At 45.7% G+C, this 27,554-nt stretch overlaps 1 protein-coding gene across 1 annotated transcript in view; it reads left to right on the forward strand.

Moving 5' to 3' along the window:
* Positions 1-25,258, forward strand: part of FZD3 (frizzled class receptor 3) — a 59,037-nt gene extending 33,779 nt beyond the window's left edge. Inside the window, exons 5-7 of the mRNA XM_086743787.1 lie at positions 21,354-21,502; positions 23,344-23,577; positions 24,454-25,258. Of these exons, the coding sequence (XP_086599913.1) occupies positions 21,354-21,502; positions 23,344-23,577; positions 24,454-24,667 (597 nt within the window). The 3' untranslated portion in view covers positions 24,668-25,258. The remainder of the gene's footprint in view (positions 1-21,353; positions 21,503-23,343; positions 23,578-24,453) is intronic.
* Positions 25,259-27,554: the final 2,296 nt, after the last annotated feature.

A 27,554-nucleotide genomic window follows, 5' to 3' on the forward strand; every position in this document is an offset into this window, starting at 1 on the left:
ATTGAGTCTTCATTGCTGCAGGATTTAATACGTTAAACTGATCGATGCTTAAAAAGAGAGAAAGAGTGTGTTTTTCTCTCAGTTAATTTCAAATACCCACCAGATGCCAATCTAAAATGCTTCTAATAATCCATAAATTTAAAAGGATTTTGAACAAAAAACTGTTTTGAAGTTTGAAACTTCTGATGTCTAAGGACCAAAACTCTGGCTAGTGGAATAATGAAAACGTGGTAAATCGCTACTCAGATCTCTGGAAAACCGTTAACAGAATGGCTCAGCGGGAGTCAAAAGAACAATAATGGTTTCATTCACATCAAATTGGGTTGAAGGACCCGTAGACCCTAGGGAGTGTTAGAAGCGTTTTTCTTCTAACCCATCCAATTTTTTTTTTTTCCTTAAACTAAACATGCTTCCCTAATTAAACTATCCAGACTTATAACGGAAACAGATTTCCAAAGCTGTGGGGAAAAATAATTTTATCCTTAGATCATACTAGTAAAATTTATTATTAAATTGGGGAAGAATTTAAAGCTTTGTGGAGAGAATCACTCACTCACAAAATTTTGAATTTGCTGCTTGCATAGGCACACTTTTTCGAACGCCAGCAAATCTGAGGTTAAAAATTCATTAGTCCGTTCAACCGTTACATCATCCCTGCCATCAGAGGATGATGCCACAGTCACCCATTCTGGAAAACTGCTAATGGGGGAGTTCCAGTCCGCAGCTGCCGCAGGCCTGCCTCCCTCCTGGGTGACTGCTTCATGCTGGAGATGCCGCGGGGTTAATCGTTTGCTGCGGATCCTCCTGGCTGCTGCAAAAAATGAAAAATAGAAGAAGCAACAAGATACCTTGACCTGGCTACATATCGTTGTGGTTATTTGTCGGATCTGGGAGGCATCTGTTGCTTTCCTTTGTGAAATCAAAACTTTGTTTGCCGCAAAGACAGGAAAGGCTGGGTGAGCTCTGCAGTGAGCCGTTGAGTGGAGTGAATATTATTTCCTTCAGTCTCTTTTAGTAAGGAAAAACCAACCACCACATTGAGAGGTGAGGTTCATTTACAGTACATACAACGTATTTAACGTGATTAAGAAATTCGGTTGCGCTTTCCCCACTCCAGGGGAAACGCATTATTTTTGTGGATGTCAACTTGGATAGGCAGCTGAGGGAGCTGCGTTTTGTACAACCAGGATAAATCTCTTTATTTAGTTAAAAATATGGAGGTGTCTATAGTAGAGCATCCTTCTTTCCGTGGGGGTAAAGGCAGATTGACTAAGGTGTTACCACAAATAATTATTTTAATGGTTTCCGGTGCTAGGACGATTGCAGTGATACCGTCTGTTTCCAGTCAGTATTACTGCTCTGTGAAATACCTGCTCACAGCAACCTTCTTAACCCTTCCCCCTCCATTTTCACACAGGTCAGGACATTTTTCTTTTTCTGGAGGGGGAAATAGTCCCTTCGTAATCTACTCCCAGCACAGTCATATTCAGATGAGGAGCTGAATTCTATGTTGGTATCACACTTCTCACTCATTGCCTTAAAAAGGGAAGTTATGCTTCGCCTCAGAAATAGATTAATGTTTTTGTGGAAGAGGAGTTGGTGCAGCAGCAAATGAAGTTAATTTTCACTAGCATGGCACCTGTTACCCTATCAGAAACGTAGCGTTTTAGCTGGGCTGTGTCTGACCTGAAGAACGTGCATCTCGTCTATAATCTCTTTTATGAAAGTACAGCGCAATTTTACATCAAGGTAAAATGCAAAAATGAAGGGAAAAAAAGCAGGGAAGCGTGACATAATCCAACCATAAAACAATCACATCTAGTCATCTCTTTTGCTACGCTTGAAAATACATCATTTTCTGCTCCGCCTTCTGCTTCTGTTTGTGACAGTGGTGGTTTTGCCAACGTGATGTCGTCGTTCAGAGGGCAGAGCCTGGGAGCAGAGAGCTGGACTTGCGTGATGTTGGGCTCGAGGTGGAGCATTTGGGGAAATAAGATTCTGCATGCTCCTCTTGCTGTTCAGTGTGGCTGTCGGCATCCTCCTCATCATCTCTTGAATAATTTTACCATTCTTAATGAGTTCTTGGTACTGGCTTGGCTTTGCAGTCTGTGGTCCCAACCCAATGGTTAGAGTTCAAAGTTTGTCGTCTTCTTCTCTTACTTGGAAATTTCTACGTTGTGTGTTGATGGAGCATGTGAAAGCTAGAAGTTCCTTTCTATCAAACGTCTAACCTCAGATACAGCCGATGTAAGGTAAAAAGTAGGGTGAAAGTTCGAAATGTGTTTAGACACTGTTACAGATTCTTCTCCTCTAGACTCCATGGCGTTCTGTTCTATACAAGAAGAGCGCCAGAGTTTTATTCCTCTTGGAAATTACAAAGGCAGTCGAACTGGGACACCTTGACCTGCCCCAGTCTTTGAAAATGTGTCTCAAAACAGGAATGAATTTGGCTACAAAGTGAAATACGTACTCGGCAAAGTCTGTCTCCAAAGGCAGTTGTAATCTACGCTTCTCTTACAAAAAATTGGAATTCAAATGGCCAACACAGCTTTTCTAGCCCAGAGAAACAGAAAGGGCTGCGTCAAGCCAGAAACATTCAAGGATGGAAGAAAATGGTAACTGTCATCTTGCCAAGATGAGGAAATGTGTCTGCTTTCTTGGAACGGCAGAGCCGATGTCAAAGCTTTTACCTCTTTTATTAGTCCGTCATTGAGCTGTGCGAGGTAGCTTAGGCCTGAAAACGTTTATTGGGCTGAGCCACAAAATCAGATTTTCTGCAAAGATGTGAAGGTCCTGGGTTAGGATTCATTTCTCTTAAATTCAAATGTAAATAGACGCTCCACAGTTTTCACGAATGCCTCAGGGCTAGGCTAGGCACTGCTGGTGGGAGAGACATCTCATTTAGATATTAATGAGGAAAAAAAAGAAAAATAAACTGTTTCAAAGGCATCTGCCACCCTAGTGGGAGTCCTTGAGAAATGAAACTAAGCAGGATGAATTATCTTTGCTTGTGATCTGATCTTCATCGTTTCCTTACTCGTGTGGCTTCGCCGGGTTAAAAGACCTCGGTGCTGACTTGCTAAGAGTGAAGCTGCTGCTCCCCTTTTCGGTGTTCTTTAGAGGAATGGAAGCAGATGTGGACAGCGCGTTTGATTTCATCTTGATGGGGAAGACTTGATAGCAGGGGAGGTTTAGGACAAATTGCAAACTCCGATTTTGTGTTGGAAACTCACTTTCTCTTTTCCTTTTGTTAGGAACTCGGTTTCGTGGTGGGTGCTGGATGTCCATCCAGTCCTGCTCAGTACCTCCAGGTCGCTGCCTAAGCCCAGAACCAGAAGTAAAAGTAGCGATGAGTACGTTTAGACACGGAAGGCATTGAAGTGCACAGATCCAGCTATGGAGCCTGTTTACAACTGACGTAACCGACGTACGGCGCTGCGCCTGTGCACTGCCCGCGTCCCTGTATCATCTGTTTCTTTAGCTTTGGGGCTTGGCCTCATACAAACCACTGGAACTTCAGAGGGAAAAGAATGGGCATATATTAGAATGAAAACAATGTGAAAATCAAGAACAGCTACTGAGAGCAGCATTCGTTTCTCTAATTTCAGATCTCTCGGTCTGAGCCAGGCATCCGTGCCTCCTTTTCTCACTGAAGAAACAGGCAATTTTACAGTGAGACGCTGCGCAGTCGGGCGAATCGTACCCTGACTTGATTTATTGTCTGCTTGAAGGGGTCACATTTGCTCTTATCGCACATATTTATGTTAGGATTTTTGCTGCAAAATTTTGGGGAAGGTTTTTTGGGGGGAAAGGGGGAGAAGAAGTTGTTTTGGTTTTTTTTTTTGTGGATTTTTTTTTTTTTAATCTCTCCCCTTCAAAATCATAGAATCATAGAATCATAGAATGGTTAGGGTTGGAAGGGACCTTCAAAGGTCATCTAGTCCAACCCCCCTGCAAGGAGCAGGGACATCCCTGACTAGGTCAGGTTGCTCAGAGCCCCATCCAGCCTGGCCTTGAACGTTTCCAGGGATGGGGCCTCCACCACCTTTCTGGGCAACCTGTTCCAGTTTTCTATAACTCGCATCGTAAAAATTTTTTTCCTAATTTCTAATCTAAATCTACCCCCCTCTATTTTAAAACCATTACCTCTCGTCCTATTGCAACAGGCCCTACTAAACAGCCTTTCCCCATCTTTCTTGTAGGCCCCCTTGAGGTACTGGAAAACCGCTATCAGGTCTCCCCGGAGCCTCCTCTTCTCCAGGCTGAGCAGCCCCAGCTCTCTCAGCCCGGCCTCACAGCAGAGCTGCTCCAGCCCTTTGATCATCTTCGTGGCCTCCTCTGGACCTTCTCCAACTGGTCCATGTCCTTCTTGTGTTGGGGCCTCCAGAACTGGACACAGTACTCCAGGTGGGGTGTCACCAGGGCAGAGTAGAGGGGGAGAATCACCTCCCTCGACCTGCTGGCCACGCTTCTCTTGATGCAGCCCAGGATGCGGTCGGCCTTCTGGGCCGCAAGGGCGCATTGCCTGCTCATGTTGAGCTTCTCATCCACCAGCACTCCCAAGTCCTTCTCCTCAGGGCTGCTCTCAATCCATCCATCATGATATACCTCAACACCCGTAGTCACGCTTTCTATATCCTGACCAATCTTGGTTTCAATAACAGTCATTCCAGAAAGAAAACTTGGTGACATGGTTTTTGCTCATTTTCAACCTGATCTGGTCGGGGATGTCTCTGCTCCTTGCAGGGGGGTTGGAGTAGATGACCTTTGAAGGTCCCTTCCAACCCTAACCATTCTATGACTCTATGATTCAAAGAAAGGGCATAAATAAGCACCTAAGACCAGCTTCCAGGGAAGGGTGTAGGCTTGCATTGAGAATCCCATGGACAGATAATTTTGCTTTGCTAAGCATCGTACCAACATGCTTCCACTGTTCATGGAGAAGACTTTTTCTGCAAGAACAGAAAATAAGCACAGGGCAAAGATTTTTGCAAGTGTCATTAGCCATCGGAGTTCTTGAAGCAGTGACTTTGCCTCTCTCCTTTGATCTTTTCTATTTTCCTTCCGATCTTCGCTTTAAAAAATCCAAACTGCCTTGGTACTTTTAAAGACTTAATGCCGTAAGATGGTGCAATGCCAAATGCCGTTTCTGTCAGCAACAAAAGTACAGTCAACCCCGCCGACTGTTTTTTCCTCTCCGCTCCACCCATTTCACTCCAAGACGAGGCCCCAGTCTTGCTGGGTTTTTACTGAAGATGGGAGTTCTCACCCGCTCGCTTCTGCTCCTTGCTGGTGTCGGATAGAGAAGAGAGGATTACTTGTGGTTACCCAAGAGACCGAAAGCGTAAACGGAAGGAATGTTTTGTTAATAGTACCTCTGCCTGGCAATGGCAGTTACGCGTATCTAGTACAGGCACAAAGGAAAACAAAGTAGCAGCTTGCTAATCTATTTCTGTTATATTAAAATGATACCGCGTTACAGATTATTTTAAGGCGTTATGTGACAATTAACGTTGGAGAAATGGATTTTAGTATTAGGATTAATCTCGGTCACCCGCTGATAATTTTGGCTCAAGAATTTGTCCGTTTCCTTGTTTCCCATTGTCACAAATTTACTTTTTGATCTAATCACAGCTAAATTTTTGCCTCTTTAAGTTTTCAAGATCACTTCACATGTCTCAAAATACCACTGTTGTGATAAAAATCTCTTCGTTTCAGACAGAATTGGATCGCTAACACCAAAATTGCTTTGTTTGTTTTGCATCCTTTTTAAAGGTTGCCCATGTCTCGGGGGTAGGGGTAACGTTTTCAAGTGTTTCAGCCCTTCCTTTATGCCTGCTGCCCTGAACAAACACCGCGGGAACGTTACGGAAAGCAGAGACCACGCGTAGCCGTCCTGCAGAACCGTTTCAACGCGGGGAAGCTTTCTTATGAGCAGGTGCCAACTGCGAAGCGGCCGTGGTGGTGAAGTAGTGGTAGGCTGAGAGCCAGGAGCATGGGAGTGTTTAGTCGTCTGCTCTGCTGTTCCCTCACTCTGCTGGATATTATATCTCGTGGTGCCTGCTTTTAAATAAAATTGGGCAGAAGCAAAAGAAACACCGAGACAAGCTGCGGTAAGTTCCAGCTTAGATTTTGCAGCTGCGTCTCTTCACTTCTCCTCCATCCTCTAAAAAAAGAGAAGAAAAACAAAGAAAAAAACCCTGACTTTATAAATTGTGTTTGTATCCCGTTTTCATGATGCTTCCCCCCCCCAAAAAAAAATTGATAGACATTTGAATTTACAGTAGAGACATTAGATTTTGTGATGGCGGAGTCAACTCGCGTGCGCTCCAGAAGCGCTCTGGTAGCAGACTGTCCTTTCCCATGGCTGCGTTACGGTGAAGTGTAACCCCTGTTGACACGGGCTTTATTTTCATGCACAAGTGCTTTAGAACAATTGCCCACGCGGACCAAAGGGAAGAAAAGATGGAGCTTGCAAACATCTTGCTGAAAACAATGGCGAGAAGTAATTGTTGAGGCGTAGAGTCTCTGCTTTCGGGGTGCTGATGAAGTTGAGATGGGGTTCCCCATTTTTCGTGGCTGCAACATGTGGCGTTTTCCAATGTTTCCCATTTTCTGCACTAATCAGGGGTGTGGCCGTTAAGTTTTTAAATACAAAGCGTGTCAGCTGTTTTGCCATCTGTGTTACGGCGGGTCTTCAGAAACACGCGGGGGAGCGCGCTAAGCTGGATGCAGAAAAGAGGCTTTGTTAAGAGGCGTCTTAGCACCGCTTGTGTGTGGCACAGGCATAAAGAGAATATATTTAGTGATGTCTGTAAATCTAGATTTCTCCTCCCTCCCTTTTTTTTCATTAGTTATTGTTTAGAATTCCTCTTAGAAGAGGTAATGGATTTGCTTAAATCTGCCCTAAGGAATTGCTTCTTCTCGAATGTAATTATTCTGTCCTAAAAAAAAAAAAAAAAAAAAAAAGATATTGAGATAAAAACATGCTTTCCGTATTGCTGTTTACTCAGAAGAGACTGAGCAAATCTGAATTCTTTTGAAAACAAAAGTAATGTCAGCTCAGAACAACATTAATCACAGTATTACACTTTCCTAGCGGTGATTCACTTAATTTCTCCTGGTGTAGGTGCTTAGGAAAAATAATATATTCAAGGAAAAGAATATGCTCAAGTTAATTTCTCAGAATTCTCCTTTTCAGCATTAGCAATATCAGCCCTGCCTCCTCCGTGCACATCCAGGACTTTGCAAAATCCTACGCAGGATGCAGTCTCTTATCTCGCCTTGGCGTGTATGCGATTTCCAGGCAATTAACATATTGAGTGAAAGCAATCATTTCATGACTCATTCCTGGCTGGTTTTGTAATTGGATTGACTGAGCTGGAGACAAAGGGAAATGCTCATTTCTCAACCATTATCTTCAGACGGGTTGATTTGTACTTGCACCCAAGTGTGACTCCTCAAGGTCATTTTTTTTTAATTTTTTTTTTTTAATTCAGTATTTTGCTGAGGGTGACTTGTCAAAGGAGGTCGGATCTTGCTATTTTTGAGTTCTCGGTTTCATTCCATTCTCTTTTTAATAAGCATGCCTGATATCTAGAACAGCGTTTAATTCTGATTATTAAGGGAGCTCTCTTTTTCCCACTGACTCTTTTAATTGCTATTAAACTGGCAACAAAAACTAAGTGAGGAGGTCTGATTTCTCTGGTTTGAAGCACCAGTCACTTTTAACTGTCAGAACTGAATGTTGCAGTACATGTGTTAGGAAATCAGTCACCTCAAAAGAGATTTAACTTTTAATTCTAATAAATCAAGGGAAATTGCCTGTAATTTGCATTTGGAAATTCTGAATAGCAGTGCATTCATTAATGGTTATCTCTCACTGGGTTGCTTGGAGATGTTGGACAGCCATGTCAATAGAGCCGTATAGCAGCTTGCAAAGAGAAAATCTTTAACGGGATCTCTGCCAAAATCTCAGCCAACGCTGAACCTTGATGTTTCTGAGCCCAAATATTCCGCATCCGGGTGAATTTTGGCGAGATGGCTCTTGTGCTCTCTGGAGCTTCTTCCTTGCCTATCGAATGCCTTGTCCTGTCAGCACGGAAACACAAGGTACAGTAGTTCTGGGGATACTGCACTTCTGTGCATTTATTCCCAGTGATTCCAGAGTATCATCGTTATTTTCAACAAATTTTTAAAGCTTCAGTGCTGGAAGGGTGCTTACATTTGATTATCGGTGGTCTCAGGACTAAGCAGCCCTGACGGTTATACTGCTGACAATAGATTTTTTTTTTCTGAAGGCTTCGGCTTTTCAGGAAATTGCGATTGCAGTCACCGTATCGATGACGCCACGGGCAACCATCTCCCGCGGTGAGTGCTGTGAGAGATTTACTGAGTGGCGTAACGTAGAGCGGTTCAGAACACAACCTGTCAATACAGAAATATAGACAGATGTTTGCTCTCTCCGTTAGAACAATTTGTTTCTAGACCTGAAATCAGTATCAGTAAGACCATAATTAAATTAATAGATCTATTCTAATGGTGGAATATAATGAGATACGTGAACTAAGTTCATCTTTAAGGCTGGTCCAGATCTCGAACATGTCTGCATGAGCCTTGATCTTGGTAAACACCCACTTAGCTTAGGCATGGCTGGGCTCTATAGCATGAAAATGTAACAAATACTTGCACGTTTCATGTTTGATTTTTCTTTTACATTATTCACATGAACAAACAATGCTCCCCAGCATCATCCTTCTATGAGTTCTTTTTTCTTAACAGAGAATTCAGCAGGGCCTGTTGTGACAGGACGAGGGGTCACGGTTTTAAAATAGAGGGAGGCAGATTTAGATTGGATATTAGGAAAAAATGTTTTACGATGAGAGTTGTAGAACCCTGTCCCAGGTTGCCCAGAGAGGCGGTGGATGCCCCATCCCTGAAGGCGTTCAAAGCCAGGTTGGCCGGGGCTCTGAGCAACCTGATGTGGTTGGAGATGTCCCTGCTCCTGGCAGGGGGGTTGGACTGGGTGGGCTTTGAAGGTCCCTTCCAACCCAAACCCTTCTGTGATTCTATGAATTATTCTGTTTCCTGGAAAAGTAAGGGCAGACAAAATGTTCAGTATCGCTTCCCAGCAAGCAGGAAGGTTTGCTTTCCGTGTGAGCTGAGCCCACTCAGGAGTCAGGTGCAGGCTCAACATTCAATTGTGGAACATGAAAATACTCCTTTTTTGGTATAAAGAAGAGCCTTTTTATACAAAAAAGAATGTACTTGAGTTATCCATAGAGCTGGGTTATTCACATGTTTTCCATTAACAGTTTATATTCTTAGTAATACAGAAATGTATTTACTTGTGGTTTGATTATGTGCTTTTTCTTATTAATAGAGCTTCTGAAGTCATTGTACGTAATCTTTAACGCTGAATTATCCTAACATATTTATTATGCTTTAAAAAACTGAGACCAGTGCCTATTTCTCATTTTCACCGTGAAAGAGTCGCAGGAGGAACACAAAACTGATACTCATCAGTTTATGACATTGCTTATTGAACCCGATAAGCAATATCAAAAGTGATGAGCTGCATCACCTTCCAGATGTAGAACGCTGACAGATCAGAGTCATAATGCTTGAGCAGACTGTGTTACTCCCCGCCTTTGAAGTTTGAGACTTGTCTTTCTAAAAATGCATAGGATTGTATAGGATTAACAGCTCAGCTTTAATATGTGAAAGAACTTCCATCTCTAGTCCTGAAGTGGTTATTTTGAGAGAGAACTAAGGAGTTTGAAGTGGAAACACGGCAATGGTAACTCTCCATCCTGCTTGTGTTTGTTTGAGAATAGCTGAGGGTTGAAGGAGCCGTGGAGATCGTCTAGCCAAGCCGCTGCTCAAAGGGGGGTCACCTAGAGCGGGGGGCTCACAGCCGTGGGCAGCCACATTTTTAACATCTCCATGGCCGGAGACTCCACAACCTCTCCTGGCAACCTCTTCCGCTCTTCAGTCACCCTTACGGTGTTACAGCATTCGGGATTGCGTTGTACAATTTTGTCAATTGCTGTAACAACCCTGCCACCAAATCACGTTTCAAGGACTCAGTTGAACTGATTTTTAAACATCAAATAATGCAAATGATAACTAATATTATTCCATTCACACTATAACTTGAAAAAGAAGGCCTTTAGACTAATAAATATAATATTGATGGCTGTGGAGAATAAGAAATATTTTATAAATACCATATTTGCTAAAATAGCTATTTGTTTCTTCTCCCCTAAGTTCTGTCCTTTTCCTTTAAGCTATGGCTTGGCTGTTACTTGCATCTTTACAAAATTACGCTGATGTGTTTCGTGTGACTTCATCTCCAGCGGTTTCAGTGTGGCAGCGAGTCGTTCCGAACCACGATCGGAACCAATATGATCTCACGTGCAACTGGTTTTTTTTCTGTATGGCTTTGTGTGACTGACTGCATTGTGCTGGATCAAAAAAGACTGTAAGAAGAAAAAAAAAAAAGAAAATAATGAAAGGGAGCCAGGACAAGGTTCTGTCAGAGCTTGCCTTTAGAGGAGGAAGGTCTGTGAGCGTACGTAGCCTTGCCAAAGAAGAGTGAGAAGGGACTTTTGGAAATCCATAAAGGACGTGAAAAAAGAGCTGCTCAAGTCAAATGGCAGTGCTGGCAGAAGGGTAACGTGGTCATGAATAAACTTCAATTGCAAATTAGGAATTACTTGAGAAATTAGCTGGGGGGAAGCTCATGATTTCAGGAAAAAGCGGGACAGCTGAATAGGCTTGTGTGCCGTTGCTGGCTGCAGCAGCAGAAGACTTGCCGGGACCGAGGATGTTTCTTCTGTTCTGTGTCCTTAATGGCAATGTCTTCGTTCAGGTGGTGGGAGTTTATTGATGGGGATGTATTTCAAGCCTGGGTGGTACTCAGCTTGCTAAATTTTGTCTTGCAAGAATTTAATAAATTCAAGAAAATATCTGCTGCCAAAATAGATATTAAGGCTTTTAGGCCAAGTATATTTTTAGCAGCAAGGTTGACAGAAATCAGATTTTCTGATTCATTAGGGCTTTTTTTTTCCTGACTTATTGTTTAATTCCCAATGAAGTGCTAATATCTGAAGAAAAAAAAAAGCTATTTTTACTGAATGGCAGCAGGGAGCTTCCAACTTCTTTGGCCATGGGACAGATCTGCCAAGTGCAACCTACTGCAGTGATCCCTCAGTATCCCGGCTTTGACAGATTTGCCGGTGATTCATGTAGGCATCTCTTTAATCCTGTCCTAATCTCTGTGAAAGATAGGTGTAGCAAGGGGTGTGTTGTGGGTGCCGGTAAAGAAGCATTTTCTGATAAAACTTTGTTTCACCTGTAAGTTTATTGACCCATTTTAGCCCATGCCAACCACAACCCGTGTTTGCGCAAAGACAGAATGCTCCGGTAACGCCGTCCGGTTCCACGGCAAGGGTAAGGACAACTGTATGATGGTTTTTTTGGTGAGCGTTGGGATTTAAGTAAGAGAAACCATAGCAGATTGGCTTTGTTTCATCCTTTGGGTGAGTCATGCCGTGACTTGAAGTGATGCTTTGTCGTTGTAATCCGTGCGTTAGTCACGGGTCTGTAAGGGAGAAAAGGGTTTACGGGTCTTTGGACGTGTCATGTCAGACAGCTACAGCTCATGTAGAGGGAGGTGTTTGGGAGAGGGGCAGAAACGCGCCAGAGTGAGGAGTATCTTCAAGAATTGTGACGTGGTTCTTTTATTCCAGTGACAAGAAATAAGATAGGCTGTGCTGGGGAAAATAACCATGTGGTGGGTGGGGACTTGTTTGCTTTTTTCTCTCTCTGGAGGACAGCCCACTTCGGCTTCTACCTGTCCGCAGGCAAGGAAGGAGAGGTCCAGGTCTCTCATGGGCAGTACGCTCAAGTAGACTTGCTTTTCCTGTGCCCAATGCCCAGCGTTGGCGCTACAAGACCCGTGATAGCAGTTCCTCAGAATGGTAGAACAGAAGGCAGGTGTTTGGCCAGTCAATTAAGTACAAACCATGGCTAGCGCTTCAAAAACCAGTTGCCGTGATTGAACGCTGTCTTCCTTTTCAAGATAAAGCCACAAACTACCAGACATCCTGCTAGCTTCGTTGCGGTGCAGCTTTCCCCTGACGAGCAGGGCTCCCCGGGAGCAGTCTCCTGAAGCTGCAGAATCAACCCGTCCCAAGGCTGCAGCGAGATGGCTGTGAGGTGTTCGCTGAAGCTGTAGTCTTCTGGATTCCTCTCCGTGAATGCAAGAGCAGTTAGCGTCAAACCCCGTGGTGGTGGCTGGTTACTGCCGCTCTGACGAGCTGCAGGGCAGGAGCGTTGGAGGCCAGTTATTAGACTCTCGCCATGAGTCAGGACTCTTTTAGTTGTCCTCTAGGATCCCTTTTCCAGAAGGAGACAGATGAGGAAAACCCTGCAGCGCCAGGTTGTGAGAGGCCACCCTCTGCTGTGCTATCCTTTATTCAAGCTGTTTCTCCAGGTCTCCAGGGTGTTCCACTGGCACGACACAGACACGGGATTCACCAGTGCAGATCTTCCGTGGACTGAATGATTTATGTCCCGTGTGTTTCTTTCCCATAACATGCCAGAGAAACTCAACAGAAATTCTTCTAAAATACAATTCATTGTGTTTTAAATGCCCTGTAGAGGCAGTTTTTGTAAGGATGCATTTTTTAGGCACTTAACACAGATTAAATTCTTGAAAAAAAAATGTATAGCAGATGAGTTTGGTGTGGTGAGATGGATCCGCAGTGCCTGGGCTAACGCTTAACTTCTGCGGTGAACTAGTTTCCTCCAGAATAGCCCGTATCCCAGTGAGATGGTAATTTTATAAGCTTTTATTACAGTGCCTTATTTATTTATTTTTAGCTTGGGTTAGGTTTCAAAGCTATCTGTTACTGGTCCCAGTCGTGCAGAGGCTGATCCCTTTGCTTTCGTTTCCACTCTGGCTGTATAGCAACTCGGTAGCTATTAAGTCTGGAGGATAGTTAGTAATGCTTTTTCATAATTGTTGTAACAATTTAATTGTTTTTGTGTGAGCCCATGGGCAAAGCATGCTGCTTTCACGCTCCTGCGGCTGAGAGCAGGAAACAGAGCACCCGCGTTCTCACGTGGTACGGTCTGAACGATCGCGTTCACTCTGCGTGGAATGCTCTGGATGTCTCGTGAGCTGCGTGGCTTTTGGCATTTAGAGCCAGAAGAGTTTCCTTTTGCTTCTTTTGGATGCAGAGAAGTCTTCCCATCCCACGGAGACTGTTCCACGCAGACTGGAGCTGCTCTGAAACTCCTGATGTGTTGGCTTTGTCGTTAGCTCTTAAATGAGCGCCAGATCAGGTTGGCCATTCCCTTTTTTTTCAGGTGCTTTTAGTTTCTCAATTCTTCAGCTTGTTCAGCCCGGGAGCCAGGATGGTGACATGGATTTACTTGTGAATAACAGTAAAACAAGCAAGTTGCAAGATTTTAATGACCTGGAAAAAGAATTTTATTTTACGGTGACAGATGCTACTCCGTTTTACTGGGACACGAGCAATGCCAGTGTAATAGTCGAAGTCTCAAAGCAATGACAGTGATGGAAATGGTTATGAAAGTGAGACCGTTGGGTCAGATTCCCTTTGGTCTTTCCCCCACTTCTCCCATTTTCAACAAAAGGATGGGTTAATTTGAATTTCATTGCTTTTTATCCTCAGGGAAATATCAAATGATCAGCGTTATTGTGGAGCCGTGCCCCAGAGGAGGGGGACAGGTGCTGTGTTTGTACTTTCGCTTCACATGCGCAGCAAGCTCATTAATTTGCGACTTCATACATTTTAGCGGGAAGAGGCCACTGGTCTCTGTCACTATAAAGCAACCGTGATTGATCGTTCGGGGGCAGAAGGGGAAAATATTCAGAAATTAGTTATATAAGCATCTTAAATGAACAGTGTGCCTACAAAGAAGCGTTGTTTTTCCCTGGAGCAATGCTGAAATTGATGTTTTTAACCTCCTTTCTGAACACCTGCTACTGTGTGTTTCAGCAGGGAAGCGATGCGTTCGAACCGATGTCTTTGTGTCTTCACCGAGGAAGGTGTTTTTCCGTTTGATGATCTCTGCCAACCTGGCTGCTACGCCAACCCAGCAGATGGGGGAAAAGAAACGGGTTACAGGCCTCTCGCTATCGCATATGCAATCTTTGTATCTGACAGAACCTGTTGGTTGGTCTTCACTAGGTGAAGCATCCGTGCCCGCGCTGCTTGCGAGACGTGTCTGAACAGAGTAGAGCGGAGTGTGGAGCGCACAACCCAAACCCTTGCGTCTACATCTCGATGCCTCTTTTTTTTCTCGTTAGCTGGATGCCTCCAAAGGCCTAGAGCTGCACAGCAAGACAAATTCAGTTCAGGGACTTCGATCCGTGCGATCTAGCATTCGCATGGGTGTCTGCGCGAAGCCTGTCAAGGCTTTCCAACCACATCTTCATACGTGGCTGCCTTGCAGCAGGTCCAGCTCAACGTGCAGTGAACGGGCTGTCGCCCAAGAGCGATGCCGACTGATTCATGCCGGCTTTGCTAAATTGCCAAGTTCTCATGTTGCTAGAGTGCACGAGCCCCTCTTGCATCTCCAGGAAAGCGATCGGCTATGAAAGAAAATGGAGAACGGCCACCTGTATTATCTTTCCTCTAGGAGAGATTCTCATCTTGAAGGACATCACCACTGGCAGCCCTCTGGTCTCTGTTTCCTTGACACTGTTCTGCCCTCACGGAAAGGCAGCTCCTGATGCTCAGAGCAGGCCAGTGTGCTCGTAAGACAGGCTTTTGTCTAGGAAGAAAAGTATCAGCAGAGTTTTTTAAGGCCCAGAGGAGATCTGCATTGTCTCTAGATTGGAGTCGGTGGCTTGCCAAGATGTACGAGGTCCTTTGAAAGCCTTTGATAGGTGATAATGAGGGGAGCGCTGAGGTTAACAGGCATAAAGAAGGGGCTGGCGACGGTGCCAAGAGGGAAACTGAAGAAATGGCTGAACTGAATTGCTCAGTAGATGTTCCCAGTTACCGTTTCGGCTGATAACGTGAGCGTAGCAGGCCTGAACTGCGGTATTAGTTTGAGTTTTTCCCGCATTGGCTGCATCCGCAGTGGAACTCCATCTTTTAATGCTAAGGGGATGGCTTTTCTAATGGGCTTCATGCTTCCCCGTCCGCGCCAACAAAGTAATAATATTTGAGAGCTGTTATTTTATAGCTGAAACGGCGTTCTCCCTCTATTTTTAGATGCACGTTGGGACTTCTTATCAGCGTTTCACAACTTGGATTACTGAAAGTTAAAGTTAATGCTCATGCAGGACTCATTTCAAGGGAAATTACTGTAACGCGTACTCTGTGGTTGACACTGAAGTCCTAAAATAGACAACTGATGTGAGCTGGATGGTGCTGCAGTTGCAGGAGGTATTTTGTCACTAAGTACCCCTTTAGATCCCTACTCTGAAAGCTGAATATCTAAAACTCCTTCAATATTTAAACCGTTGAGGCACGAGGATGCCCCGCGTCTCTACGGGAAGGGTAGAGGGATGTGCAGGTTACTACAGGAAAATTATTGCAGTGCATCCATAACGTCTTGTAACCCAGAAATGTAACAAATGGCTAAACTACTCTTAAATCTTTGATTGGAGCTTCAGAACCTACACACCATGCACCTAAACTCAAAGCACAAACAATAACCGGCTGTATTTCTTAGACTCTTTTTTTCTTGTGCCACTGAGAGTGGGCTTTTTGTGGTATTTATCCATCTCCTGAGGAAATTACAACCTAATACCTGTCAGCCATGCTTTGCTTGCGTTGTGATTCTCTAAAAGAGGAGGAAATTTGGTGAGCTCTCTCTGCATAGTGATTTTTACTCCTTGTTAGGACAGCATTTGTTATGTGTCGTTATATGGAGCTCAGCATAAGTCAGTGCCTGTGAAGGGTTTTGTAGAAAAATAGGAGAGGAAAATACATTTAAATCCTTTCCCTCCTTTCAGTTATGTCAATAGTTTAGCTTTTGGGGATGGTTTTAAATAAACTTCGGTATTTGTAGCAAACAGTGTCACTGACATCAGTTTACCCATTTTGTGGTCGTTCTCATAAAGGACTGCAACGTTTTCATTCAGAACTCCTTACTGGAGAGAGATTTTTATCCGAGAATACAATTTGTAAAGGAAAACTTGGCTTCCTGTTCTTGCCATCTCTCAATTTCCAAATTGCGTCTTCAACCATACTTCAATTTTAGTCGTTTTAAAATTGCAACCGTTTTCCACTCAGAGTTGAAATATTTCTGTTGGGAAGAACAACGAACCCATACCGTTTCTGTAGATGCTTCCCTACATCGTCACTTTCAAGGAGGTACGGAGACCCAGTTAGTGCTTAAAGAAGTTTGCAGTTGTTTAAGCTCAAACGTATTTGCTTATATTCTTAATTTTGAAAAACAGAGGTGGAAAGTGCATGAAGCAACCCTATTAGATAAGCACAGATGGCATCGGAGACCTGAGCGTCTCAGCTGTTGATTCATCAGTCTGCCCATTTTTCTTCGTTTCTGTTAAACCCCAAATTTGGGTGACTTCTCTCTTGCCTCAAATTTGCAAAAAGCTTTTTGCAAAGAGTCAAACAAAGCTGAGCTAATGGGTTGGAGAAGAGGAGAAAACTGTTATCTCTGCAGCTGTGGAAGGACGGTCTTCTACAGCGTCTGGGACCACATTAGATATTCCCTCATCATCTTCTTTCTCCATGAAGATAGCTAGAAACTGGGGATCTTGTCCAGATTTCACTGCCATCTTCGAAGGGGGTTGGACACGTTAATGTCGTAAGGGTTTTAAAGAAATGTGGAATTTAGTGAAGTGTTGTCTCCTCTTTTAGTCACGTAACTGCAACAAATTGTGAAAATAAAGATGCGGATTGTTTTAGAAGTGTGGACAGCATTGCAGCAGCCGCTTTTTGCCGAGATACTCTCCTAAAAATTATGGAGGTTTCATGTGTTGGAGTTAGACACTTCTTGGAAGAGTTTGGGTCCAGGGCAAGGAGTTCGTTAAGAAAAGGAAGAGCGAGCGATTTTGTAGTGCTGGAATTGCTGCCATCGATGCTCTGGCCGATCCCTGCTTGCCTCAGTCGGCCCAGTTGCCTGGAGCTTCTCAGCAGGAGAAGTGATTATTAATAGGCAAGCTGAGAGTATTAAAGATGGTTTTAAAATCGCAGAAGTGCTCCTGAACCAGTTTGAACGTTACACTCGCTGCCGGTGGGGATTTACTATAAATAAGGCCCTTATTTCTGGAACGATCAGCGCTGCGGTTGCGTGGCAGAGCAGGTCACGTGAGCAGATGCTTCGGGAAAATGTTTTGCGTTTCTAGAAACTGGTGTGTGAAGTTTGGATATTCCAGGTCAAGTTGTAATTTCATGGATTTATTGCGAATACATTGAGCCACACTACAGTCTGCAACACTTCGCTCTCCTAAGTTGCGTTTTTAACTTTTCCTGCAGTCGTGCAGCAGAGCAAAAGTAAAAATCTCCTGGATTTACGCTCTCAGGGTGACCGTGAGCGAGCGTTTGCATAGTTCGATTGCTTTGAAAAAACCGGGCAGCCCGTTCTCTGTCCTAATGAAGGAAAACGGCAGCGTTTGGGGCTTGGAGTTACGCGAGTGCCGTGCTGCTGGGAAACGGGCTCGGAGCTTTGGGTTTAAACACCTGGTACTTTCGGTTTTGTAAGCCTGGAATGGTAACTTCAAGTTTTGTTTCTCCTGTGTTAATTATTATAAATGTCTCACACTCCGCAGATACGCGATGTTTAAAGCAGGTGCAGTCGCTTTGGTGTTAACCATCGGTGAGTCTAATAGGTGTTACCACTTGAATGGCTTGCTTTGTGCAAAGCAGCTGATTTTCAAGAAATTTACGGAATGGTGTTTAATAACTTGCTTTGCCGAAGTGCAGGATGCTCTTCCTTTCACCTGAAGGAATTTGTTGTATACGTTTGTTGTAATTTTTGGCTTGGAATTCTTTGTAGCGTGAATATGTTGAGCCAGAATTTTCGCTATGGAACGATGGAATGTAATATCTTCATGGAAATAATGTCCTTTACCTAGTGCCAGAGGGATTTGTAATATATCCAGCCCGGACAGCAGTACGCACCACAGCACCTGATTTCGGTTGGCTCTAACATCAAGCAGTGTGACTCGGTCGGTGAAATCAAGACGTCCTGTAGCACAGCGAGCCGCTGAGAGCTTTAGCATGAGAACTGTTGGTTTATTCTTAACGCAAGAATCAAAATTAAATTCCCTTCAGGCCGGGGAGACTTGGCCCAGCGGACAAGCCTTGTATGGAAATGTAAAAATTTACCTGAATATTACCGTCATTAAGAAACAATGAATTTCACCGTTTATTCCTCTTAATGCCACATTTGCACAGTATGAAATGAGATAATAAGGTTAATTTTTAAGAGCTTAATTTTGTTGGATAATTTTTAATTTGGTAATTGTTAATATTATTTTTTTTCTTGAGTGGGATCTCGCAGGTTGAGTAGAAAACCACCTAGAAAGCCTTCAGACTCGTTTTGCGTGGTTAAATGGTTGCAAGCGTAGGAAGGCCCATAGCGTTGTCGAAGACCTTCAACATCAGTTGTTTTTCCTGGGGCAGAGGTTGATGGGAAGCACGCTGAGCGGCGCTGAGGAAAGAACTGGCACGGGGAGAGTCTTGATGCTACTTCACACGAAGATGAACGCTAGTGCTCGTTATGTTTCTGTATTTAATTGGAAGCTAGGCATGTAGTTATTGAAGACCAATATCAATGGTCCTGAGTTCTTGTCGTGTTCTAGCCTGCCACAGTTGTGCTGTGGGATTTGGGGCAAGACTCTTAAATTCTCCTCATTTTCCATCTGCAAAGGTGATATTATTCAAAAATGTGTAATAATACAAAGTATTAAAACAACGATTGCTGTGTTTCCGGTGGCCCGTATAGAAGCTGTGCTGCTCCTCAGCATTACACGGTCGGAAAATCATGGGGCATGGGCCTGTTTCTGGCAAATCATCTCCACACAGTGACTACATTGAATTCAGATTTCTGGTTCGAGGGGGGAAAAAAGGGTTCTTGATGGTGTTTCAGGAGATTGTGTAGGTGTTTCTACGTTAGTATAAGCTCGTAGGATCAGAGGGAAGCTCTGTCACTGTCAACAAGAAGATCTTTTGTAAACTGATAATCTTAAAAGATAACGCTCAACCTGAAAAGATGCTCGTCCTGTTTGAAAGCTGTTCCAAAATCTTCCTCCTTAGAGGACGGCATTTCTTCATCATCTCTTCATGGCTGATGCCGCCATATTTTTTTTTTTTTCTGTTGCTTACTGCTAGGTGGGACTTTTTACCATGTCAGTAATTAGATATTTCATATTCTTTAGCAATTAATTTTCTCTCACCTTTGGGTCTTTATAGGCCAGACAAGCTTCTTGCAAGATGGGCTGGCAGTTCCCTGTTGGCCTCCTAGCCCTTCTCTGTGCCCGCAGCTTTCCAGGAAGATGGACTCCAACTGAGTTCCCAGAGCTGTACCAAGAGTTTCAGTCCCACTCTTGCCTTACAGAGCAATGTTCCCCTGACTTGAAACAGCTTGGTTGATATTTTCTCCTGTTTTATACAGGCCGGTAGATATCCAGCTTGCTTTCTTAAGTATACTGGTTTTGTCAGCTGCGTCACCATCTTCTCGGAGCTGCTGCTGCGGGTTCTCCTTGTTGGAAAGAGACCTCATTCCGTGAGCGTCTCCTCACGATTAAACTGCCCCAAACCTTCCTGCAGATGCTAACCCTTGAGCCATCTGTGGATCTTTGTTATCCTGTACGCGCTTACTCTATTTCTGTTGGGATCAGGAGAATTTAACGGAATATCAGTTGAATTCCACGTGTTCAAACATCTTTCCCAGCCTCAGTGTTACACATCCTAAAGCTGTCCTGATGGGAACCTCACGTGTCGCGATACAAGGCAGTCGCTGACATCTTCCCCTTGCCTGTCAGGGTCCTTTTCTGCCTCACGTCTGCTGCTTTAGCTGTGCTTCTCGGGCAGAAGACCCTTCTGCTCTGGATCTGCTGAGGTCAAAGGCCTGTCAGTCCTCACCAAGGGGTCCCCAGCTGCGCGATCTCCTTCCCTCCCTTCTGGTCGGCCTAATGCTCTTGCGGTCACGGCTCCCGTCGCTTCACATCGTCTGTTTATCATTCACATTCTCTTGGCTGCCTTCATTTTCTTTCTCTTCTCCTCTCCTGTGCCACCTCTGTTCATAGTCCTCATCCCCTGCTGTCATAAAATTCTTCCAGGTGTTTTGCAGACCCATTCCTTCAGACTTGGCCTTGCTGCGGGCAGTTTTACTGTCTTGCCTCGTTGCTGGCTATGTCAAATCTTTTAACTGATCTTTTTTCTGGCCGACTCTCCCTCAGCTGTGATGAAAAGCGGGGAACCTCTGCGACCCTATGTCGTTTAACGGCCAGTGGCTGGTTGAGACCTAGAGGACCTTCCGTGGTCACAGTGTGGTGGTGTTACACAGATGCTTACAGAGGGCTTAATTACCCCAGAGTAAGTTAGTTCCTCTCCTCCACAGCCTCCTTGTAAGAAGATGGTGGTATCTTTCAGGCTTGCACTTGAGGTTCTCTGTCCCGGAAGGTTCAGTGTTTGAGTTGGGTTATTGATTCAAGAGAGTCCCTGGATGCCGATTTATTTGAAAGCTACCTTACAGACCATCCTGGAAAGAACATCTTTGCATCTTCCCTGCACCTTTTCCAAACAAACCCTTTGCGTATCAAAAAGCTTGCAGAAAACAGCCATGGTGAGCTTTTTCAATTCGGTCGGTGCTGTTGAATAACCGGGGAGGGGTGGGAGTTGTGCTGGGTCACTGAGAACCGAGCACTCCTGGCTCGCCAGCGCCTTGAGCTCTTGAGGGAAGGAAACTACGGGTACAACCCTGCACTGGGGGGTGAGGAATAAAGCATCACCACTGAACATCCCATGAAACCTTTCACTGGGCTTTTTCCCAACAGCAGATGTAGCACCTGGATTTGTATAGCGTCATTCCATCAAAGGAACGAGTCTTCTTAATTTGCGGACTAGAAAATATTTCACAATTATCCCGGGCGCAGACAAAAGAGCAGAAATACAAATAAAGGCCGGGACCTCACAGCAGTTGAGTCTTTTGTTTTGCTCCGCAGTGGGCTGTCCAACACACCCGGGCGCGCTCTCCAGAGCCGCCAAACAAAGGAACCCTGTTGGTGTTTACTTTGGCTCAAGGCAGAGACAGTTATTTTGAAGGAGTTAATAAACGGAGCGGTGAACTACGCTGGTTTGTGTAATCGCCTCTCTCTCTCTCTCTCTCTCTAGGTCACTCAGATGAGCCGTCCAGATTTGATTCTCTTTCTCATGAAATATCTCATGGCTTTGGTCGTTGGGATACCCTCCGTCTTCTGGGTTGGAAGCAAAAAGACCTGTTTTGAGTGGGCTAGCTTTTTCCACGGACGCAGGAAAAAAGAGTGAGTACTGGTATCCCATAGGCCAACTGGTGAGTACTGGCAGATCATCTCCTCTTCCCTTGTAGTCCTGGAAGAGCATGCGGTTAGTTTTGCGTGGAGGCAAAGACAGGAACAGACAGGGGCAGCTTGCTGAGAAATCTCTCGCTGTCCAAAACGGAGCAAGGAACAAGACAAGCAACAGTGCAAAAAACCCCTGAAGAATTGTCACTTATTTTTCCGTAATTATTCTTTGGCCCCAGAATCAAATTTACATCGCTCTGTCTGTTTTCAAAATATTTTTTAACAAGAATTGGGTTTCAGTTGAATGCTACAACTTCTCTGCCATTTACTAAGAGGTGGAATTGAAAGTTTTTCTTTATCAATGTGCTTATCCAGTCGAATGAATCGGACCTTTAAATGGAAATGAAACCCTTTTCACCCTGATTGCAGTTAAAGGCACTTGTCTCTGCTTTTAATCTTCCCTTAGGCGTTAGTGCCAGAGCACGGTTTGAGAAAATGACAGTGAGAATGTCTTACAGCTTCTGTGAGGTAGAAATTAATTTAGACTAAGGTGTGGCATCAATGTAGAGACAACCCGTACGATTTCGTAATAGCTCTGAGTAGCTATTTTCATAATTGTACATGCCGTCTTTTAAGTAGATGTTTCAGAAGAGATCCACAGGTACAGCACGCCTTTAAGTGACCGCTCCATGGCTTTGCCTTCTCCACCCTTAGCAGAGCTGGCCTGCTGCTGAGGTTCAGCTGAAACGACCTTCTGTGGAGTGGGAGTAAATTTTTCTTTATTTGAAGATAACCTACTAAGATACGCACGGGGTTAACAACAACTTGATATGATTTTAATCCGTGTAGGTACCTTTAGGTAGGGTTTACGTAGAGGTGACGTAGTGGTTGGGTGGGTAGGGGACGGGAATAGAGTTAACGGAGGCCGAGGAAGCTGGGTGGCTCCTGGAGGTGCCATCCTCTCCCCTGGTGCAACCAGGCAGCCGAGCAGCTCCCACGCACGGCAGCGTCTGGCTGGAGCCAGATCCCTTTGCCGGCCCCGGTTGTGGAGCAGTGAGGGGCAGAGCCGATAGAAACCTCCCTCCTTAGGAAGCCTGCAATCCTCCGTGAGCGAGAAAATTAAGAGGAGGAGCTAGCGAGGTGGGGGAAACGGAACATGAAAGGATAATGCAGAGAATGGGAGGGGAGGAAAAAGCTTCACCACAAAAAAGAGATTTAAAAAAAAAAAAAAGAAAGAGAAGAGGAACGTGGAGGATGTGATAGCACCTCCGTTCATCAGGCTATGGTAGCAGCCAAGTGTGTGCCCCTCTGCCAGCCCTTCCCAGCAAGAGAAGCTGCGGAACCGTAACCACTCACCTAAGGGCTGCAGGGCAGTTGGTTATGTGTTACTGTGTCTGGTGTATCTCTTCTGGCGTTCTCCTCCCGCTCCCGGTTTGAAACCACATTTTAAATGCTCATTTGGGTGAGGAAGCGGCTCCCCGTGTTCCCTGAGAGGCGCTTCCCCAGGAGATCTGAGCGTGTCGATTCACAGCGCGATCCCAAGGATTCTCTTGTGGCAATATTCGCAAACTAAGGCCATAAACACACTGCCGTAATTCCGCGTACCAGGGAGCAGGAGGGAATAGGAAGGAATTCAAGAATCTGAACTTTGCTGAAATCTCCAAATGTGGAAGTGTTTCAAAATTAGGCACGTGGGGACATGATAATGTGAATAAATGGTCTGGTTTGCCGAGCTGTAAGATTTGTCTGCTCCGTTTGTAAAACAGTCACAGTGCAGTTACTCTGCTCACTTTTATATTGCATCGTCGACGTTAACGATTCAAATTGCCCGTCTCCCTCAGAGTTGTAAACGAGAGCCGTCAAGTGCTGCAAGAGCCAGACTTCGCGCAGTCTCTCCTGAGAGATCCCAACACCCCCATCATCCGCAAGTCCAGAGGCACCTCCACGCAGGGCACCTCGACTCACGCCTCCTCCACCCAGCTGGCCATGCTGGACGACCAAAGGAGCAAGGCCGGCAGCGTCCACAGCAAAGTCAGCAGCTACCACGGCAGCCTGCACCGGTCGCGCGACGGCCGGTAGGTTTCTCCTCTTCAAAATTTCGTGGACAGTTGGCCAATTTAGCCCGGCGTTTGGCCATCGTGTTGCTAAAATGGGAAGTTCTGCTGGTATTTACTTCCTCTGGTTGCATCTCCTCTCCCTGTTCATGTCTGGATTGGAAAGGGAAAAAAATACCGTGATGTTTTTCAGAGTCTGCGCTGGTCTTTGTGATTTACATCGAATCACAGAGGGGTTTGGGTGGGGAGGGAGTGTTCAAGCCCACCCAGCCCAACCCCCCTGCCAGGAGCAGGGACATCTCCAACCACATCAGGTTGCTCACAGCCCCGGCCAACCTGGCCTGGAATGTTTCCAGGGATGGGGCATCCACTGCCTCTCTGGGCAACCTGGGCCAGTGAATTGTCAGTCGTCAACGTGGTGTGAACGTGTTCAGCGCTGGTTCTCCTGCAAAGGCAGTGATCCGTGTTACGTCATCTGAGCGTGTGGGAAACCAGATCTCTCCCAAAATCACCTTGGTGTTTTTGTGGCTGCTTTTGTCTGTGTGGAAATTGATTTTGTTTCTGTAAATAGTCCTGGCAGAAGTGAACAAGTTACCCACTCTAACTCGAGGTGTAGTTAGGTTTATAACATAATTTATCATCAAGTATTTTACTCACCTCATTATCAACACTACGTAGCGTGCGGCGCTGTGTTAAGAACGGAGCTGCGTGAGGAGTTGAAACGATTTGCCTGGGGCTGTGTAAGCTGACTGCCTGAGCTAGGCGGAGAAGGACTTTTTTCACAAAAAAGGGTTTGCGTGCGTGCGTGTGTGTGCGCAGGCACCCAGATCTGTTTACATTCTTTCCTGACTGCGGCGGTAACAACGGTAATAATTGTCCTCTGATTTCATAAATTAGGTACACTCCCTGCAGCTACAGAGGCGTAGAAGAAAGACTACCTCACGGCAGCATGTCGCGGCTGACTGATCATTCCAGGCACAGCAGTTCCCACCGGCTGAACGAACAGTCACGGCACAGCAGCATCAGGGACCTCAGCAGCAACCCAATGACACACATCACGCACGGGACCAGCATGAACCGCGTCATCGAGGAGGACGGCACCAGCGCTTGAGCCGCTGGCAGCGGAGAGGAGCAGTCGGTGCGGTCGCGCGCCTCGCCGTCCCTTCCTCGGTGGTGCGACCACGCTCAGTATTACCGCGCCTCTCATCGGGTGCTGATTTGGCGCATCAGGAAGCCGACGCCGGCTTCTTCGTGTTGAAGCCAGCGTTCTTGTACTTGCGTCAGAGCTAGAGTGTTCAGCAATCTCCAATTCTTGAGTAAAACGCTGGTTGCCTCGTTTGAACCTATCTGTAGGTAATTATTTATTCGATAACCGTTACTCATCAGGCACCGTTGCTGAATTTCTTATTTTTTGTTGAAAAACCATCTCCCCCTCCCTCCAGTGGCTCTGCGCGTCGGTAGGTGTTACCCTTGACAACTGGCTGGCAGGGTCACGCTGAGATTCTTCCTTACAGGCATAAGGGAGCCCTTGAATATGGAAGGAATTCCTCCGTGCGCGTCTCGATTAGATACCGCACCGCTGTCGAGCGCAGGGGGAGGGGACGCGTATTAAATGCTGTATAAAGGACATCTGTGTGGAATCAGCAGGAATTTTTAACGATTACACTGGAAAATGCAACCCAGGGATGAGCGTTTTGGAGCAGGAAAGGGAACTCCGCTGATGATGGCCGGCTCGTACCGGAGCTGTTGTTGGGATGGGGTGGGGGGTGGGGGGAAGAGAGGCAGGGAAGAGTGATTTTTGTATAACTTGTATTGTCCGTGCTTTTTTACAAAATACTATTTAAATTTTCTACTTGTTTACAATTTATGTAGGAAGAGATCCATTTTAAAACCAGTTATCTAGATAATATTCAGCCACTTATTTTTTAGATTAATGTACAGAAGCTGAGATTGCCTGTTCCTCATCTATTTAAAAAAAGAATAATAATAGAAAAGCTGAATTTGTCCCCCAAAACTGGGATGTCCAACCTTTTCCTTACAAACAGAACGAAGCCTGCTTACGAACCCCGTAACCTGGGAGAGGAAGGCGGAGGCCGAAACGGGCAGGAGGAGTTGAATCGGGGATGGCCGCCTTCCTGGCGATACCGTGGCTGCTTTTTGGGAGGATTCTCTTTGTGCTGAGCGAGCGGGGAGCAAGGATTGACGTGAGTGGGAGAAATCGAGGCAGGAGCTGCCCGCAGGAGGGGAAAGAGCGGGACGCGGCGGCCAGAAACGCTGCGTTGCGGTCTTGAGGAGGAGGAAATGGATAGCCACCCGAAACTGCTGGCTCCTGCCCAGCTGGGGAGCTTGCACCACTGGTCGACCTCTACAGTGATTATTCTCTTTTCGTTCCCTACTCCAGGTTCACGGTAGAGAATTCTCAGTTTGGGCTTTTTTTGTGTGTAAATAATCCGTTGGGGTACAGCGAGGCTTTGTTGCCACTGCAGGCAAAGGTCGAGGCGTCTCTTGAGTGGTGCGGTAGATCTTCTGAAGCATCTACTCCGAGATTCATCCAGCGTGAGGAAACACTGATTGCGTTTAAACCTACCTCAGTAATTACTGCGGATCGTTGCTGGGAAATGAATTCTTTTTTTTCTTCATTGTCCTTACATAATTCCCTTTTTGACCTGTTTGGGGCGTGCTGAAAAGCCTTTCTGCGCGCTGAGGTGGCACAACCTCAAGGGCAGGAGTAGGGCAGCAACCCGTGGTGCGTACCTCAGAGGCTTTCGCCAACAGCAGCAACGAAGCTGCGCCGCAATTACTCATTTTAATTGTAGCTGATGACACAACAGCAAAGCACGTTACCCTGCGCGCTCTTTGAAATCAAAGGTTGCCCTGGGAGTCAGCCCGTCTTTTAGAAACGCGTTTACCGTAAACTGTCCGTCTTGCTCCCACCAGGCTTTTTGCTCCGAAGGAGAAGCACAAACCAAACCCACCGCGCAATAACAAAGCTTAGCAACAACTCCCCGCTCTCCTGGTGGTCAGTCCGGGGAGGGAGGTTGCTGCGCCCACCGCCCCGGGGCAGAGCAGCCTCAGCTTTGCCGTTTGCTCAGCAAACAGCCCCGGGGGACGGCCGCAGGGATCGCCGGCCAGATCCGCTCCGTCACCTCTCGCAGAGCAGACGGGTATGAAAAAAATCTTTTGAGTGACTTGAGCTGGTGAAACAATTCCCTGTCATCCACAAAGGTGGAACCCTTTTGTATTTTCAAATTCAGCTTCTGCTAAATCGCTTGCTGCTTCAAAGGGATGGTGGTTTTCGGAGTCGGAATCTGCAAAAGGAGCCGGGAGGCTGAGTTTTCCTGAACGCTGTCACTGAACTAAACAAGCTCAAGCGCTTGTGTTGATCTTCTTGGCTCTGTTTCCAGGGTTTCTTGGTTTTGTTGGGTTTTTTTTTTTTAATTGTAGCAATGCTTTGACTTGTTTAGAGTCAGGGAGGGGAACAGTGATGGAGGTTTGAAATATATCCAGCTTGAAATGTTGTTAATTTGAGAGGTTCGGTCCCTGTATTGTTTCCAGACGGGAATAGCGAAGCTGTTCCTTGCTCGTGTATCCTGTACACGAGGGGCAGGCTCCTGTCACCCCAGAGAGGTGATTAAAATGTAAAACTCGAGTTCTGGCTGGGTTTTATGCCCCTCCCTACCCCTGCAGTCCCAAACCCTCCCTTTTATCTTCAGCACCTGAATTAGCATGCCGCTCTGTTTCCGCAAAGCATTCCTTCCTGGGATTTCAAAGCCCTCTACCAACGACTGTTTCGGATTTCTCTTGTAAGATTCCCTGGCCAGGGCGCTTGCGGGGCTCCAGCTCCCAAATCATCGCGCCCGGGGGCTCTGAAGCGCGTCCGAGTTCGAACGCTGCCCAGCCACCGTCTCTGGCAGTGGTTTTGGGGTGCTTTGCTATCTGCAGCCCCCTGCTAACCGGCGAGGGCTCCAGCCCTGGGTGCCTGGTTTCTGGGACCGCTG

Source organism: Chlamydotis macqueenii, chromosome 3 (assembly GCF_036417535.1).
Source record: "Chlamydotis macqueenii isolate bChlMac1 chromosome 3, bChlMac1.mat, whole genome shotgun sequence".
In the NCBI taxonomy this organism is placed as follows: domain Eukaryota; kingdom Metazoa; phylum Chordata; class Aves; order Otidiformes; family Otididae; genus Chlamydotis; species Chlamydotis macqueenii.